The sequence below is a fragment of the Rhodnius prolixus genome, unplaced genomic scaffold, assembly GCF_049639745.1.
Source record: "Rhodnius prolixus isolate KJV_2025 unplaced genomic scaffold, Rpr scaffold_3, whole genome shotgun sequence".
Taxonomy (NCBI): domain Eukaryota; kingdom Metazoa; phylum Arthropoda; class Insecta; order Hemiptera; family Reduviidae; genus Rhodnius; species Rhodnius prolixus.
Genome location: NW_027411603.1, coordinates 45,571,000 through 45,589,862, shown reverse-complemented (window position 1 = coordinate 45,589,862; position 18,863 = coordinate 45,571,000). Strand labels below are relative to the sequence as shown.

Sequence of the window (18,863 nt, the reverse complement as noted above, 5' to 3'; positions counted from 1 at the left end):
GTACATAGAAAGTTACAATCTTCCACAAGCTGTTGTAACTATTAATAAGCTACCAGACACAATGATTGGACTTCATTAATGAGAAGTTGAATATAGGAGAAGAGATGTGTAAAATGTTATTGGTGAGGAAAAGAATCTATTTCGCTGGAGATACCTATTTGCTCTTATCTTAAAGATCGAATTGGTCAGCACAAATTGTATAATTCTCTAACAAAGCCAGTGGTAACCTACCCAGATGATCTGCAACTGTTCTCCTTGTTGTTAGGCCAGGATATCCGCAAGGCTACATTAAAATTTGATAGAATAATTGCTCCAACACATTTTAGGTGTAGCACTGCCATCTATCACTGAACATTCTGTAATTTAAAAAAAAGTAGTTTTTGTATCATCACACAGAAAGTTACTATTAACTTTAGATAATTCTAATAGATAAATAAAGAGAGATAATCTTATTTAGCAAGATAACAATAATTCGTATAAATATATTAAAATATTACATGTTCATAATACTAATAAAATAAATATGAAAATGACAACACAAAAATGGCGAAAGATATATAAATCTAATTTAAAATACAACATTTAAGTCAAAAGATAATTTAAAGCTAAAATAATTTACCTGGCTATAAATAGAAAACGCTAATCAAATTGACAATGCCAAATAAACAATTTTTTTTTAATTACTTTAGATAAATTGCTTTAATGAATGTATGTTGATAAAAACTTTATCTAATAACTGAGCAATTTAGGTGCCGGCCTTGCAGTATATCCTGCACCTTGGGAAGGAAATATCAGTCTGTTCTGTGAGTTTTGAATAAATAAGTTCGCTGGAAATAAGGAGTATGGACGATCAATTCCCAGAAAATTTTTTATTCGGTATTGCCACTTCTTCTTACCAAATTGAAGGCGGATGGAATGAAGAAGGTAAGAGAATAACGACGTTTATAATCTAATAATATAATTATGTCAAATATAGTTTGTCAGATTTTTTTTATTGCTACAATCAAATGTATGAAACAAGTTAAATGGATGGTATTTACCAGATATTAAGCGGCAGTCAGGGAGTATGATTTTGTTTATACTGTCTGCAAAGTAAACTTAGTGAAGAAGAACATGATGTATTTGATGATGGACAATAGTTTCGCTAATCAACTATTTCTGCAGATCCTGTATTTCCAGTGTCGAACTTAAAAGTTGCTTGCATCCTTTTGACTAGGGCATCAAGTTTCCTTAAAGATGAAAACAATTGACAGTTCTGTAAAAATGTAAATTGGCTTTAATAATTCCAGAGGACTTTCTATTTAAATAAAAATATCATTTAGGTAATCAATTAATCATTATCAATCGTCATTGATTTTATTCGACTCATCATCTCTAACTGATTCATATTTTAATATAAAGGCTTCCTCTACTTTATTACTATAAAGTAAAACAATCAGCTATTTTTTCTGTCGGGATAATAAACGAGAGATCGTGTAGTTGTAGTTCATACCGACAGATCGCAGATGAATTCAGCTTTTTAAATTATAGTTCATTAGTGAGAGAGGTGACGTTTGATTCTTAATTTGATTATTCATAAGTTCCAAGTTCCTTCTTAATTTTTATGCCTTTCTATTGTTAAATTTCCTTCTTCCCGACTCCTTATCAGTTCACAAGGACTATACTAACGAGAATACCAGCTGTTCCCTCTGGATCCCGCCGTTAGTTCTTAAATTCTTCAGCGTCGCTAATGACTCGCTTAGCACACCAGAGCTCTTAGTTATAGGGTGGTTCAACAGTTTGAATTCCCGGATATTTAAAACTAAGCTAAACTTATCCAATTATACACATACGAAAACCTTTTAGCTGTCATTCTAGTAAGCTTAAGCGTCTACATCAATTTTTAATTACCAATTCTATATTTTTCGCATTATATTATCTTATACCGCTTTTATACCGTCCCTTTAGATTCGGATGTCTTTATTACACTACTAAATTGGTCATGAAGATGAGAAAGCATACACTTTACTATTAACATTTTTTTAAAGAATAAAAATGTAGTGGACATCCCCGGGTTTCTAACAAGTCCACTACGTCAAACCAGCCTTAGTATATTTTTAAAATTATTATTTCTCTGTAAGGAGCGAACGGGCACTTTGCAATCCTAATGTGCTCTCTCTGGACGGAGCCAAGGGTTTGCCAACTGAAATGCTAAAACCGGCAACACTATCTTTTAAGTTCGTGGGGGGCAATAAAGCCAGGATGGAAGTTATCCGTGGGATGCCTATGGATGTTAGGGGTGCCCAAACATTATTATTAATTATTGTCTTCTAGTGAAGAAACAATTAAATGTACATTTCATAAAATGATGACCAAAAACTCTCTGTTGTATCTGTACAATTATTTAATTTTGTTTGTGAGATTTTTTTTTTTTTTAAATTTAACCTTTTTTAAATTTTTCAGGCAAAGGAGAAAGTATGTGGGATAGAATGCTTCACAACAGACCTGAATTAGTAAAAGATAAATCTAATGGAGATGTAGCGTGTGATTCGTTTCATTTATATAAAGAAGATGTAAAATTGGTTAAGGAGATTGGGGTAAGTATTTCCATAAATTGTGAACAAGGAAAATATTTTTTGATTTCTAAGTTTGCTTTAAAAGGAAACTGAAACGAGCATACTAGTTAAAAAATAACTGGTACTCGATGAGCTGACTTATGAGAAAATTTCAACTGACATATTTCCAAAACAAAGTTTTTCAGGAAAATTTTCATTAAAAAAACCTGTTCACCTAGATCGAAGTTTAGGGAAAACCATTTTTTTGGGAAGGCATTTTCGAGAAAAATCTGAAAAAGTGAAAAAGAACATTCATTAAAGTGGAACTCACGGTATAAGCAGTTTTTGAGATACTTTATTAATTCACTCACATATACCACTTTCTTCAAAAACAAAGTGGAAAATATTTCTTTGGACAAAGAGAACCTCAAAACGGAATTCAAATGTGAAGACTCAAAATTGAAATGTGATACGATCGCATTTGATATGGTAGAAGGTAGTAAATTAAATTATTAGATAGTGTTCGGTCGCGATCGGGAACGTTCGGCCAGTTCGGCTGGCTATGACTTCGCGCTGGTCGGCCCATCGCCCGCGCGCGTACTGACGTTCGCCTCCGCTGGTTGGACTTTCAGCTTTTCGTGTATATTTAAAACCTTATTCTTATTCTCTGAAGCTTTGAATATATTTTACCGTAGTTTCTGTTATTCTATGCCATTTTCACGCTACCCAACTACCCCCTCTACCTTCTCTTAGACCATAGGGTCACCTCCTTATCTATTTAGGGAGTGCGCTACTGACCAGCGTCCTGTACGGTGCTTGGTCTGCTGTATGTGCCTTTGAGCCTGCTGGTTTTACTATGCTTCTTACCGCTTCTCTACGCTGCTACGCTTCGCTTCCGCCTTGGTGGTATACACGTACCATCACTCGATTGACATCCAGGGACATCACCCCAATAATTCTACGCTTCGCGGGCCACTCCGTGGACCCGCTTCCGGTGCAAGGTTCGTTCTCTCCTTATGCCTTTCCTGAGATTTCTCTCTTCCTCCACGCTACGCTTAACCATCAGACTAGTATATACAGTTACCATTTCCGCTTTCCTTCTAGACGCATATACATGTACTATTTCCGCTTTCCTTAGAGACGCTTATACCTCTACCATATCCGCTGTCCTGGCATTCGCCCTTATACCTCTAGCACTGCGCTTCAGGAGCTTCACATCCGGCCGCAAGGGTAAGTGTTACTCATTCCTACCTCTGCTCTACTCTCTATATATATTTGCATGTATTCAAGTGTGACCTATTCACGATTATTGTAACCCGCTTCGTCACTTCCGGTTTTATCCGCTGGCGCATAGCGCCCCGCCTAACGCTACGCTTTGGGGTGTCAACGTTCACGCGCTGACAGATAGAAACAAAGAAATCTATTCGTTTCCTCTACGGGGCAATTTAATTCTATGTCTCAGGTATTAAAAATAAATAATTAAAAATTCAAATATTTAATTACCTAACTCTACAAAATTTTGTTTACAGTTTGACTGCTATAGATTTTCAATCAATTGGCCGAGAGTTCTACCTAAAGGAACGAAAGACTATGTTAATTTTCAAGGCATTAAGTATTATCAAAATTTAATTGATGAACTTCTGAGTAACAATATTCAACCAATGGTAGGATAAATAACATTTATGCAAATATATAGGGTATCTCAATTCTTAATAACCAATCTCTGGGAATCATTGTACAGTTCAAATGCAACTAAAAGTATCTAGAAAGAATTTAGCGAAAAATCCTGCTAAAATAGCTAATAATTTCAAATGAGCTGAGGCTATATAAAAAAATAAAATTGCATCAATCGAAAGAGCATTAAATATCTGAGACACCCTATTTACACAATGGGCCTTACTGCAGTCGTTAGATTGGTTTCTCCTTCAATAAAAGAAGCTCTGTACTTCCAGGTTACTATGTACCATTGGGAAATGCCTCAGGCACTAGAAGAACAGGGAGGTTGGAAAAACAGAAAGATTGTAGAATATTTTGAAGATTACGCTGAAATATTGTACACACATTTTGGTGACAAGGTAATCAAATATTTAATGCAATTTTTTTTTACTATCCGCTATTGCTGGTTTCTGCAAGACATTATGCTTCTGCAGGTTTTCGAGGTATTTTTTTTTTTTTTCTTTTTTCAAACAAAATTGATTTTAGAGTATTCTGAGGAAGGAAAACAGTCGTTTTTTTTTTTGTAACTATTCCAATATTGAAGCAACTAAAATTCCAAATTTTAAGGAACTTTGCGTTAGAACTTTAAGAATTATTTGAAATTCGAAGATGGTTAACTTTTCCGAGTTGAAAGAATAACAGTCAAAGATTTCTGAAATGTTCTAGATAGTCGCGAAAGGTTTTCGTTGGAATTCGTATTTAATTTGAATGTAGCCTCTGGATTTTTTTTTTTAATTTCCCCTCAATCAATATTTTGAATTTAAGTTTTTAATTAATTCAAAATCTGCTTGCAGGTCAAAATGTGGATCACAATAAACGAGCCACTGCACATTACTTATGGTTATGGTGATACTATGGTACTGCCTGCTTTGGACCAGCATGGCACGGCTGATTATATAGTTGGTCATAATCTTTTGCTAGCTCATGCAAAAGCGTACCGACTTTACGAAAAGAAATTCAAAGCGCAACAAAATGGTATATAAAGAAATCTTAAAACTATTACCTTATTTGTGGGACAGATGCTTTCTAGTCTAAACTGGTACACGTCTTGCTCTCCTTTCAGTCTTGACAATATGAGGTGCCTCAGGGTGTGGGCCTCTTTCAAGTTGTGTAGACTACAGACTTCTAAACTGCATCAGTCGGCTTGCTATGCAAACAATACAGACGTCTTATCCAAAAGTCATGTAACAGCTAAAAACCTATAGCCACTTAAATGATGGAGAACATCTTATTACTTAAGGGCTCGGCATTCCGCCACCTGTTCTTATCTACATCACAACAAAGTTCTTCCCCAAATTTGGCGGCCTAATTTTCTATATTCCAAAAGTATATTCCCATCTAACTGAATGTTTTCCACGTAAAGAAATATTTAAAGAGGTGTAACAAAGCCCGCTTGTTAACTTTACCGTCTTAAGCGATGTAATCAGTGGGTACTACTACTCCAAATAATAAGGCTGAACCAAGATGATTTTATTAGAAGGGTTTATTTATTACTTAATAATTACTTGAAGAGTGAGAAAAACAAATATACGAACACGCTTGTTAAGTTTGGGAGCTTATCCTCTGTCTCCCCTAGACCCGTCTAAACCAAATATCTTATTTAGTTCAGTTTAAGTTTGTTATTCATTCATCTATTTTTAACACGCAGGGAAAGTTTCCATATCACTGAATTCGCTGTTCTTCTTCCCAGTAACCGAGTCAACAGAAGACAAGGAAGCGGCCGAAATAGCTATGTTATTTTCAGTAAATGAATTAATGTTTTTTTAAAAGATATTAAATTATGGATTATCAGATGTTAACTATAACAACGGATTAAAGTCTCATATTTCATTAATTTTCTTGTAATCTAATTGATACAAGTTTCATTCAAGGAATAAATAGTTTTTCATATTTTACTGTTACTAGTTAGGTTGGTTTGCCGATCCTATCTTTAGCGAGACTGGAGATTATCCTACAGTAATGCGCCAAAAGATAGATGCAAATTCCAAACAGGAAGGATGGCCAGTATCTCGTCTACCAGTGTTCACTGAAGAAGAGATTTCTTTGATTAAAGGTAAGTGTGATCTCTTTAACATTCATGTAATCTGCTAAACCACAAAAATTGTAACCCTAATCATTATTTAACCGGGCAACCTAGAACACCTCTATTAGAGAACCTCTGAGCTGGACTCTGCCCAGATGGCTGACGACTCTGATTTATTATTTAATTTTATGTTTTACTTCCTTCTACTGTTTACAAGAAATGATTGGAATCACGTCGATTTTCTAATTTGAGTTTTCGCAGGAGATATCAATTTTGAAGACCTCTTACTGGTTACATTATTACAAATTGGTTCGTGGAAGTAACAACCGTAATTCAAAATGCAGTAGTTGAAATTTGATATTTCGCCTAGATGCCACAAGAGGTCACCACTATAAGGTTTTAGTTTTTTTTTTTTAACAGCTGAGGTTATTAGCGCTCGGAGCTTTTTTCAGTGCACTGCCGGCCTCCGGACAGTGTTCTCTCGTTACAGACAACACTGTCCATCACCGGACAGTGAGCTGTAAGAAGCTCCTAGGAAGAGAAAATCTAAGGGTCAGCAGCTGGATTCGAACCCGGGACCTCCGCGTGGGAATCGAGTACGCTAACCACATAGCTAATCCCTCCCCTAAGGTTTTAGTTGTTTATGTTTAAGGTTTTTTTTTTTTTTTTTTTTTGGCCTATGCCTGTGGCCATTAGCCAGTGTTTAAGGTTAAAGTTTTATGTAACATATGTTTTATGTTACATAGGTACATACAAGTAATGTCATAATAATCCTGCTAATAATAAAAATCCCAACATAGAACGGTTGGACTGTACTGTTTGTTTAATTCCAGGTAGCTGCGATTTTTTTGGCTATCAGCATTATACTTCTCGTGAAGTTAAATTTGGCGAGTCAGGAAAAATTCCATCAGTATATAGAGATAGTGGTGTGAAAACATCAATCAACAAAAACTGGACATCATCTAATGTACATTGGTTAAAGGTAAGTCCTATATTTAATGTGTTATTACTTTACTGTTAATACTAAATTGCAAATTAACACTAGCCTGATAGGTAAAATATGGAAGATGTAAACAAGATGAACTTGGAAAATTAGTAAGAGAAATATTGGGCTGAAAGAAGCGAAGTCGATAAGGAGAATGGGATAAGATTTGGGGTCGGAAATCTGGACTAACAGCGTTAAAAGATGTTGCTATACGGCAAAACGAAACTTTGAAGGTTTAGTTGCAGTTGCCAGTGAGAAAATGATTCAACTAAAAGGTGGATATCGTTGGAGCTATTTTTAAGAAATTCATGAAATTAAAAATTCATCAATCTTGAATTTTTAATTGACAGATTTCGGTTCAAAACTCTGGCGTCAATAGTGTCTAATAAGAAACCAACTTACAGATTCTGTGGTTTCTAATTAATCTATATCTGTTGATGAATAAAAGTCCAAAACCAGCCAGGAATACAAATAACATGCATACTACGACGGTTAAATCATAAAATAAAATAATGATTAAAATTATTAAAGTACTTCTTCCTAAATAAACAGTTACTCACGTAGCAACGTTATTTGGGAAAGAAATTATGTCTTCTTAATCTTTAGTTTTCTATGCCTTGTTTTGTTAGAAACGAATCAATCTAATTCATTTCTTTTATTGGCTTCCTTAAATATAATATATTGTACAATTATTTAAAAAACAGGTAGTACCGGAAGGCTTAAGAAGCGCCCTAAATTGGATAAGAAAACGTTATAAAAATCCACCAGTTTACATCACTGAAAATGGATACGGCGACATAGTAGAAGAAGATGGTTTAAATGACGTCAAAAGAATACAATATTTATCGGTAAGCATAAATTTGTAATTTGTAAATATGTGGCAGCGATAATTGAGTAATTTGAACTTTTGCAAAACAATTGAAAATCAGTACTATTAATTTCGTAAAAAAACACAATTTTGATTTGTTTTTTTAAATACAAAAATTATTATTATTCAATAACCCCGTGACATAAGTATAATGTTGTTATGGACCACTGGGGCCATGTTCGGTTCTGGAGGGTTCGTCAGGAAAGAATAAAGATTCTTGCTTACTTAGCCTAAGTTTCATATTTTTATTCAATCATTAGCAGAGCTAGTATCATGAACACATTCAACTAATTAAAAGCTATTTTTTTAAAATAAATTTCAGCTAAGATACAGAATTAAAGGTTCATGAAGTAGAAAGTAAAAAAATGGAATGATTATTATAATATTTTTTTAATTAGTTAACGTGTATACATTTTTACAGCTCTGAAGATGTTTGAATAACCGATCGAAACGTTGACAGAGAAATAAAAAAATCTTTAGCTCTCCAGAACTAAAAAAATATAATGAAGTAAAAAAAAAAAGTAAAGTAATGTAAAAGTAAGACCCAAATTGGGTCAACTGTCCTACCAAATAGTTTTATTACTTATGTACAAATGTTTGCAACAAGAAAAAGCCCGATTTTACTTTATTTTTATTTATTGCAAACAAATAATACTGCGTGTGCTAAATTTTGTATTTTTATTTGGGTTTTTCACTTGGATACTCCTAATTTTTTGCAGACTTATCTTAAGGCAGTACTGGATGCTGTCATAAAAGATGAATGCAATGTGAAAGGATACATATTTTGGACTCTGATGGATAATTTTGAATGGCTTGATGGATATACGTAAGAAGTTTAATTGTCGCATAACTTTTCTTGATATTAAATGTATAATTGTTAAGTGTAAATACTATCATCAAGAAAACATCATTATGCTTTTAGACGATTCGATGAGTTGAAAAGTAAGGTCTTCTCGAATGTGCTTCGAATTTTTTTCTTTTTAACTTCACTACATACATATGTAATACATAGCTCACGCCATTAAAGTTGCAGTCACTGATAAGCACACGCATTCATGCCGAAACGTATGGCATGTAAAGAAATATAAGTTTTCAGAACGTACCCCCATTAAACGGAATTTCAAAACATACAAGAATTATTATATTCCAAATAGCTAGTTAAACTGAGTGGAGGAATGGTTTACAGGCTTGATAGATACGGTTAGCTGACCAATTCTGCGAGCAGTAACTTCTAAGTAACAGACTAATAGAAAGGGCTAGTAGAAAAGATAGTGTGAATAGGTAATTTATAGTTAAACGACTAACATTAACACCACTTAACAAACAAGAGATAATTACAGTAACTAAACTAGGGGAACTTACTAACAATTTAAGATAAAAGAATATGACTAAACGGTACAATAACTTGTAATGATGAATAATACTAATGGTGCTGCAGTGTAGATTGTTTCGTACAAAGCGAACTAGGATAGGATAGAGAGGGTGGGATTCCCTACTGTTAAAGCGCTACTGATCATTTTTCATTTATTTCTAAGCCTCCCAAAAAACACTTTTCCAATTTATAAATTATACCACATTATCTCTGTTTTCCTAACGCTACAATAATTTAGTCGGGGCAGAATTTAATCAACTAATATTTAGCACTTAATAAATAACTATTAAATATGTCTTTTAACTTTTCATAATATTTCAGATCTGCTTTTGGGATTTTTAAAGTTGATTTTAAAGATCCAAATAGAAAGAGAATACCCAAGAAATCAGTTAGCTACATTAAGAAATGGCTCTCTACTAGAAAAATTAGTTCATAAAATATGTAGCTTATTTTAACATTGTTTCGCTTAAATGTTTGATAAATTTGTATATAGTATTATTTACGGTTCCTAATACATTTGTAATGTATTTGTTTGTAAAAAGGTTGCTGTCATTTGTTTGTAGAAATAAATTATTGATTTAATCCTTATTTCTAATAAATTCATTTCTTCATTAAAAATTAAGTTTCCATTTTTTCTTTTAAATTTTAAAATTTGCAATATTGATAAAGGTTCATATAGCACAATTAATATTAAATAAAATTACCAAATCTGTGTGCATAAGCATTTTTTTACTCCATCAAAGTACATTCGCAAATAAAAAATTTCTATTAGCAGAGGAGAATTTTCCGGATTTGTAGTTAAGACGATATTTTGTACTGATAGATTAGAGCTGGGAGGAAGAGAGTGAGGTAATTTGCATGATTAAGATTCCCTATGTTTTTAAATAGATGCTTCCAGGGGTTTATTTGCCTGACTGTAATTACTGGTTTGAAAAATTAAAGTATACAAATTGAATAAAAAGTTTTATGTAAAAAATATCTTAATTAAAAGAAAAAGTCTTTCATATTTATTGTAAACATGAACACTACAGAGGAATCGAGCTGAATGAGTATATGGAGTTAATTATTTATGAAAGATCCCCGGGGACAAAATTCAGCATACCGGTAGGAATCAATGTATTGACTGGATTTGGGGGTTCTCTTGAAAAAGGCTACTATAACTTTACATTTGCATTGCTCACGCGTTAATCTATACCTTTTAAAATGTAAAACAAAAAAATGCTTCTTAAGATAGTTCTATGTACATCTGAAATTAGAGAATTTGGTAATTTGAGGCATTTAAAAGCCAATAGTAGCTGCGAATACAAATATGTCGGTTTTATACTAGCCCTCAAAAACAATACGTGGTTATTGAGAAAGTTAGACCAAGTATACAATATAAATTGGTTCTTGGGAGAAGTGAGTTAACGCTTCCCTCTACGACGCCTAAAAAATAATGTGCTGACTCATTTATACAGTTGGGAATTCAGTATGTCAGTAAAAGTCCATGTTTGAAGAAGATCGGTTAAGCTGGAGTGATAACACATTTACTTTTAGCAATTTTTCGCCAAAAAGAGACTAAAAAAAGTTGGGAATGTCAATTTTGATAAGATAAAGTCATATAAAGAGTGCGACCAATTTTTTTTGATTATTAATATTTAATAGAATTAAATTAATTTGAATTATTGCACCACATTTTATTAATTATTTCAATATTATAAAATGGAATAGACTAGAATTGATAAGATAAGATGAAAAAAAAATCATTCGTTTTCCAACTTTGTGGTCGAGAGAGCTTTGACGTTGGTCCACCAATAAATACTCCAACTTCCATCAGCTGACAGTTTAGTGTAAGACAGCCTCTTGTGCTTATATACAACGCGTAGTCTTATATAAAAGTTTGAATTATAGAAAAAGTGCTTAAATTAGACAAAATTTCTTTAACTACAATTAAAGAAGATCTACAGCAGCAAACTGTCGAAATAATTGGTAATCTAAAGAGCGTTTATTCGTTTATTCGATAAGTAGGTATTTATTTCTTTACCTATTCATTGTAATTTACAAATATTTACGTAATAGATTTATTAAAAATATATCAGTATAAAAAAGAATGAATAGCTTTGAAAAATAAAAAACGATTATGTAATAATTCAAATTATGTAGTTATAATGGCGGTATTCTGGTGCAAAACTAGAGGCAAAGTTTAATTAGCTGACGCATTTATTACGAATATTTATTTACAGCTAGCAAACGAGGGAACTATCAACTTTGTGAAGGGATATATTGTAAATAACTTTGTTAAGAGATTTTGATAGAACTCAATTGATTTGACATGCAAGATTATATCATGCATTCGCTATTCATTTTAATAGCAATTGGTTGCATTTATTGCGAACAAAGTATAAATTATGACATGATGAATGTAAATATTCCCTTTCCAAAAGGTTTTCATTTCTCAGCTGCGACTGCATCTTATCAGATTGAAGGAGCTTGGAATGAAAGTGGTAAGTTTATGTTCGCGAATTATTGTAATTTTTTGGCATGTATTTCATTAATTTTATTTTGTAAATAAGGGCACCTTCCAGAAAGCTTAACTACCTAAACTTATAATTAGAATTGAAGATCAACTGGTAAGTCCTGTTGTGCAAGGCACTGCAGCAAGAGAGGACAGTAACATCCTGTAATGCTCCGTGCAGTACGGTAACGCTATGTGCGCTGCAGCGCCTTGACATAGGCTTGTAAGTCATTCAGCCAATAACATGAGTCTGGTACTTGGGGATCACTGACTCGAGCTCTTCTACACTACTACACACTCACTCTAATCCCTCATTCTCTCTTCTATATCCATCACAATGCAATATACACAATCGTATAACTTACCTCCAAAATAAAGTGGACCATTCGATCTCTCTCTTGTAAACTCAGCAGCACAAAAAATTACATCTAGCTGTGTCTGAAGAGTTGTGGTCAGTTTTCCAAGGCTTACGTAACTTGCCTAGCGCCTTACTCTTCGACTCTTCCATTTTTCCCTCCGCATAACTTCATAGCAGTCCGCACCATATAAAGATCTAGCTGGTAGCCCTAAATAACGTTTTAGTTTACAACGCTGGACAACACAATTTTTTTGATAGAAGAATAATAAATTTAGGCACGCTAAGAAATCCATTCCCACCTAAAATACATTCATACAATCTTTTTGAAAATGTTTATGCTATTTTTGTGCAAAAAAATAAAAACAAAAACAAAAAACTACTTTTTCTTCACAGGTAAAGGTGAAAATATTTGGGATAGAATGGTGCATACTAACCCTTCCTTTGTATACAACGAAGAGAACGGCGATGTGGCCTGCGATTCCTATCATAAATACAAAGAGGATGTTCAACTAATCAAAGATATTGGGGTAATTACGTTGCGTCATGTGTAAGTCATTTCTTGTTTTAAAATTTCATCCCTAATTTGTTGTTTATTATATTTTCCAGTTTGAGTTCTATAGATTTTCGTTGTCATGGTCACGAATATTACCCAGTGGTACAAAGGAATACATCAATCAAGCTGGAATTGATTATTACAATAATTTAATTGACGACTTATTGGCTAATAGTATACAACCAATGGTATTTATTTACATTTTTGATAACATTTTAATTATTTTATTAGCAGTACGTGGTAGTAAGAAATACATCCATAAAATGTGTTAAACTGGTAAATAGGCGCGACAACATCAGAGGGTATTGGCGCCCGGAGGTTTTTTGGGTGCACTGCCGTCTCTCTCTCGTGTTCTCTCGTTACAGACCACACTGTCTATCAACAAGCAGTGAGCTGTAAGAACCTCCAAGGAAGAGAAAATCTAACGACCAGCAGCTGGATTCGAATCCGGGAACTCCGCGTGAGAACCATTACGCTAACCGCATAACCTTCCCTTCCCTAAGTTGCCCTGAGAACATTGGCGCCCGAACTATTTTTTAGGAATCATTTTTCCAGTACTATATAAGTACTTGTAAACTTGTGTACTACTTTTGCACTCAGGTCACAATATACCATTGGGATCTACCTCAACCATTAGAAGACTTGGGAGGTTGGCTGAATTCATCAATTGCGCTATATTTTGAAGATTACGCTAAAGTAGTTTTTTCAGCTTTTGGAGATCGAGTAAGTAATTAATTTTTTAATTGCAATTACCAGAAGTCAAGTGATTCCTGTAGCATGTCAATTAATTAAATCTTTTTAAAATTTAGACACTCAAAAGAAATAATGCAAACAGATTACACAAATAATTAATTAAAAATATGTGATTCTATGTTCAAGGTAAAATGGTGGCTAACAATTAATGAACCTACATCCATTACAGCAGGCTACGGAGATACAGAAGTGACGCCTGCCTTGAATCTGCACGGCACTGGCGATTATTTGGCAGGCCACAATCTGCTTAGGGCGCACGCTAAAGCCTATCGTCTGTACGATAAATGGTTTAAACCTAAGCAAAAAGGTTTATTTTTTCTTTATTCTCGTCATTAATTAGACATCATTCTTTGTCACAATTCATTATTTCTAAAAATAACATGAATCTACTTCTTCTATTCTGAAAAACTGTCTAAAATTAGACATAGTTATTATATGTTCTGATTTTCAGCCAACTCAGAATATCACATAATTCAATGAGAGAAATATATATATTTAAACGATTTAGAGAGTTTTAATGAAGCTGTTAGAGCTACTTTCAAAATAAAGAGAAATGTTTTTGGTATTAGGGAATAATCTATTAATTGAAAAATGTCAACAAATTATTTACAGGTAGAGTCAGCTTCGCTATGGATGGACTGTTCGCATTTCCAAAAAATAACACATTAGGAGATCATATCGCGGCTGAAAGATGGAATCAATTCTCGGTATAGCTACTAGAATTTTTTTCCAACTTAATTATTCTCTAAAAGCTTTAGCTTTATTCATGAAGGATAATTTTTACAAGCTAATCAACAAGTATATTCTTTGTAACTAGTTAATCCTATTCACTGACTTAGTATTAAACAAAATTTATTTTGAATGATCCTAGATTAAATTTTATTTATGACAAAAATGATCAGAATGCTGTTGCAACCAAATTGAATGCGAATAATTTTTATTTGTTCACAACAGTTAGGATGGTTTCTCCATCCCGTGTACAGTGTAACAGGAGATTACCCACCAGTAATGCGCGACTATGTTGACAGAAACAGCGCTTCAGAAGGTTTGCCAGACTCCAGATTACCTTACTTTACTCAACAGGAAATTAAGGAAATACAAGGTATTGGAAGAATAATTCTGCGGAAACTCTGATACCCTGTTAGTGAAAACAGTTTTCCCCTCTTAAATATTTCACTTTATTACAGGGACCTATGACTTTCTGGGTTTAAATCATTACACGTCAACTTTAGCCACAAACGGTGTCTCTGGACAACAGCCGTCTCCACTAAGAGATTCAAATGTGGAATTATCAGTTGATCCTAATTGGCCAACCTCACAATCTCCATGGCTTAGGGTAAAATTTTGTTTATCTGAATTTGATAATAGGAGAGGCAGAAATATGATCGTAACGATTTTTTCAAAAACTAGGTACTTCTGTAGTAACATTTTTATTAAACCCTAAATTTTAGCAACACATGTAACGATCCTTTAAATCTGGCACAAAAAAAAATACATTGTAATGAAATAATACATTAGAGGCAAGTAATAATATTTCACTTTCAATAAAAGTGAAATCCAGGTTAAGGAATTTTGATTGTTAATTTAGGTAGAAATTAATCCCTGGTTCCCTGGTTGAAACCAATCAATATATAAAGCTGTGATTTTTTTTTTTTTTTTTTTTAAATATAATAGTATTTATCTATTAATTTTCTGAAAACAACTTATTCAGGAGATCTCAAAACGATAATTTGTCACTTTACGTGATCGCTATAACTTTTCTTGCTGGGCAAAATGAATATTTAAATTTTGATTAATAATAGTAATTTAAAGATCAAAAGGAAGGGATTACCTCAATACTAGTGTTCTGGTCTCCCAGCTAGAGGCCCCAGGTTCGAATCAAACTCTTAGATTTTTATCTTCTGAGGAGCTTCTTCACAGCTCACTATCCAGTTTTGGGGAGTGTTGTCTTAATGAGAGAACAATGTGCGGAAGCCGATAGGGAATTGAAGAAAGCTCCAGGCGCCAATTTCCTCAGCGGTTGGCGAGTCTTAACGTAAACAAAACAAAACGAAAATTATTATTAGAATAATAATAACATAAAAAATATTTTGTATATTTCACGAAATTGCTGCTTAAATGCCATTTAATTCGATATTAACATATAAAACAATTAAATCAGTAAGCATCGCTAGACGCTATTTACGTTCAGAAAGTGCTTACAAACCCATATAATATGATAAAATTTATACATTTCTTTCTGTTAAAGGTTGTTCCAGTTAGTTTTAGAGGAGTATTGAATTGGGTGAAAGATCAGTACAATAATCCAGAGGTGTTTGTGACAGAAAATGGTTTCAGCGATTTAAATATAACACAAGATTATGGCCGAATTTCTTATTATCAGGTAATTCGTTATAAATAATGTTTTATTGTAGAGTTATAAATTTCATTTTATAGCTGTAATATATTGATTTCTTAGACCTATTTGAGTAATCTAAGTGCTGCCATTTATGAAGATGGATGCAATGTAATTGGATACACTGCGTGGAGTTTACTAGATAATTTTGAATGGAGAGCAGGCTACAGGTAACGTAAACATATAAAGGATTATTTTTTGTGAAATTGAATGTTTGAGTTAAGGATGGGTATCCTATTTGCTGATGATGGAATTATAGAAAATGACAGTTATTGAATCTTTATTTAGTCCCGCTCCCTTGTCCTTAATAAGTTTTGTTGCATCGCCCACACGCATTGAGAGCAGAATGTTTCAAGATAAAAATGTAAAGAAAAAACAAAGTAAACTTACCTTTTCAAATTCAATAGGATTGCGATTTTTCTATTATGAGAATTAAATTTTATTATGAAATAACATTTAAGCGAAATACTTGAGAATTACGTTACGGCTAATGATGATGGTTTTCCTGTAGTCTGCACTTAATCGGATATTTTTAGAGGTAATTTACTCAGAATGGAACTTCTAGTAAAGCTTTCTTTTGTGAAGGTTCTGGGAGTATAAATGGCTAGAAACGATAAGGAGTATGGAGGCTAAAGTACTCCTGATGGAAAGAATGAGTTCAAAAGATAATTTTGACAACTTGCGAGACGGTATAACGTAAGTGAAGTCGAAACTTCTACACCAAACTGATAAGTCTACATCTGGTGATGGATGAAGTTCGGAAATCAATCAGGGACCTAATAAACATACGGGATACAATGTATAAAATTAAATGTATTATCCAACACTGTGACCTAACAACGTTTTCAATTATTTGCCTCATAACCATTATTTGAGTTTTAGGCTGGTGTTGTATAAGTTTGCCACTTTCAACAGCTATCTATGGGAAATCGGATTTATTGAAATAGCGGCATTAAACAACAAAATGTCTTTCTCGATTAAATTCAGTAAGAGAACTAGGACGTGAATTTCCAAAAGGATTATATAAGCAAAGCTTTGCTCCGCAAGGTCAACAGGGCCATTAAGTTTTTGCATCGTGTTATTGTTTGTGAAAGTTAATCTTGTAATACTGTGAATGCACGCAAGTATTACTAGTTTTTAGACTTAATTGTAGGGTTTCGGAACAAAGTTGTTTTTACGAAGTAGGGGCGTTAACCCTATGCTCAACCCCTAACTTGGAGGGCCAGGTCCTTTATTATCGAGGTTTTCGTCCCCTAGCATGACGGCTTTCACCACAGCTTAAGAGCTCATGCTACCCTTTGAGCGTAAAATATTAAGAAGAATATTTGGACCTGTGCTGGAGGAGGGTGCATGGCGAAGAAGAAGTAATAAAGAGCTGTATGAGTTATACGGGTCCTGTGTTATTGTACAGTTCATCAAAGTGAGGAGGATAGATTGGCTAGGACATGTTGCGAGAATGGCGGAGGACAGAATGCCTCGGAAAATGTTACTTGCAGACGTTTTCGGTACGAGACGAAGAGGGCGACCGAGAAAACGTGGGCTCCAGGATGTTGAGAGGGACCTTGGAGTGCTAAAGGTGGAGAACTGGAAGTGAAGGGCCATGTGTAGAGAGGACTGGTGGAGCATTGTTGGGGAAGCCAAGGCTCACTATGGGCTGTAGAGCTGCTTAGTTAGTTAGTTAGTTAGACTTAATTGTAGCTTCGTTAGAATTCATTCTCAAAATTAAAGGAACATTCTGTTTGCATACATGGCCAAAATTAATTTTAATTATTTTTTATTACTCAATTTTTTTTTCAGTCAACGGTTTGGAATAGTTCAGGTCGATTTCGATGATCCTAACAGGCCAAGAACAAAGAAGGCTTCAGCGGAATTTTTCAAAAAACTAATAGCAAGTCAGAAAACATGAAGGTAAACATTTTGGCAGTTTTAGATTAATGGAAAACTTCTCAATTAATTTAATGTTTTATTAATTTCAGAATTTCGATCTAAAGAAAAACAGATTTCAGCAGAAATGTTTAAAAGAGGAACAAATTATAGGACCTTTATTTTACTTAATACATTATAAAGTATAATTGCTTACCAAATGAGTTTGTAATAACATTGTTTTTACTGTAATATACTGTTTAACCTAATAATTTTTTTTTTTTTTACAATTATCACATTGTAGTAGCAAAAGTTTGGAGCAGTTAATGATATATTAGTAACACCAGAGGTACTTAAATTTATCTCTACTTGTTACACTATTTATTGTTTATTGTATAAAATAATTGTTAATTAATTAAATAAAGTAAGGCGTAGTATGCCGTTCCTACGAGAACTATTTTAAATCCTAAAGGAAGAAAGATTATTGCCAATTTGAGACATAATTTTTTTAATTTTTGACAAGCTTACGACCCAGGAACTAGGTCATCTTCAGGGCTTATTCTTATTAACCTACTATTAAAGTATTTTTATTAAAGCAGTGATCTATAATTGGTCGGTTGAATATATGGATTTCCGATTGCTTTGAAAGATTTATGAGAAATAAAAGTTTAAAATTTATGTTAGGCATTTTTATTTTTCCTTTATGACTTATGTTTGTTATCATTTTTAAATAACATTACTTTATCGTATTTTTCATATAATATTAATTTTTTTCATGTAATCTTTAAATATTAAGTTTATATCGGACTCAATCGGTTTGCCCGTATGCACTAAATATGTTTAATTACTAATAAAATGAAGAACAGAAAAAATTTAAAGTACTTCGTATTTTTATTATTGATTTAATGATAATAACCTAATTCTAATTTTAATTCTTTATATACGTACA

The 18,863-nt window shown here is 33.2% G+C and overlaps 2 protein-coding genes and 1 long non-coding RNA gene across 3 annotated transcripts in view; 2 read left to right on the top strand and 1 right to left on the bottom strand.

Annotated features, from left to right (window-relative positions):
* Nucleotides 1-231: 231 nt before the first annotated feature.
* Nucleotides 232-18,863, bottom strand: part of LOC141453116 (uncharacterized) — a 34,216-nt gene continuing 15,584 nt past the window's right edge. Inside the window, exons 7-11 of the long non-coding RNA XR_012457787.1 lie at nucleotides 15,488-15,685; nucleotides 12,358-12,558; nucleotides 5,254-5,397; nucleotides 1,041-1,255; nucleotides 232-356 (exon numbers count right to left, since the gene is read on the bottom strand). This is a non-coding gene — a long non-coding RNA (uncharacterized lncRNA). The remainder of the gene's footprint in view (nucleotides 357-1,040; nucleotides 1,256-5,253; nucleotides 5,398-12,357; nucleotides 12,559-15,487; nucleotides 15,686-18,863) is intronic.
* LOC141453104 (myrosinase 1-like) lies at nucleotides 746-10,086 on the top strand. The gene is made up of 11 exons (XM_074125866.1): nucleotides 746-924; nucleotides 2,443-2,576; nucleotides 4,064-4,198; nucleotides 4,487-4,609; nucleotides 5,045-5,225; nucleotides 5,899-5,993; nucleotides 6,156-6,303; nucleotides 7,107-7,255; nucleotides 7,963-8,106; nucleotides 8,846-8,952; nucleotides 9,820-10,086. The coding sequence occupies exons 1-11, from the start codon at nucleotides 843-845 to the stop codon at nucleotides 9,932-9,934; spliced, it is 1,413 nt and encodes a 470-aa protein (XP_073981967.1). The 5' UTR covers nucleotides 746-842; the 3' UTR covers nucleotides 9,935-10,086.
* On the top strand, nucleotides 11,239-18,592 carry LOC141453102 (myrosinase 1-like). The gene is made up of 13 exons (XM_074125865.1): nucleotides 11,239-11,501; nucleotides 11,721-11,981; nucleotides 12,744-12,877; nucleotides 12,957-13,091; nucleotides 13,504-13,626; nucleotides 13,783-13,963; nucleotides 14,269-14,363; nucleotides 14,611-14,758; nucleotides 14,844-14,992; nucleotides 15,905-16,039; nucleotides 16,115-16,221; nucleotides 17,849-17,959; nucleotides 18,028-18,592. Exons 2-12 carry the CDS (start codon nucleotides 11,810-11,812, stop codon nucleotides 17,955-17,957), a joined length of 1,488 nt encoding a protein of 495 aa, XP_073981966.1. The 5' UTR covers nucleotides 11,239-11,501; nucleotides 11,721-11,809; the 3' UTR covers nucleotides 17,958-17,959; nucleotides 18,028-18,592.

Bases quoted from the DNA above. Each gene is read 5' to 3' on its own strand.
- LOC141453102 (XM_074125865.1), top strand. From the start codon at position 11,810: ATGCAAGATTATATCATGCATTCGCTATTCATTTTAATAGCAATTGGT. The intron at 14,759-14,843 runs GTATTGGAAGAA...ACTTTATTACAG, and splicing joins GGAAATTAAGGAAATACAAG to GGACCTATGACTTTCTGGGT. The intron at 16,040-16,114 runs GTAATTCGTTAT...TTGATTTCTTAG, and splicing joins GCCGAATTTCTTATTATCAG to ACCTATTTGAGTAATCTAAG.
- LOC141453104 (XM_074125866.1), top strand. From the start codon at position 843: ATGGACGATCAATTCCCAGAAAATTTTTTATTCGGTATTGCCACTTCT. The intron at 5,994-6,155 runs GTAAATGAATTA...TACTGTTACTAG, and splicing joins AAATAGCTATGTTATTTTCA to TTAGGTTGGTTTGCCGATCC. The intron at 8,107-8,845 runs GTAAGCATAAAT...AATTTTTTGCAG, and splicing joins AAAGAATACAATATTTATCG to ACTTATCTTAAGGCAGTACT.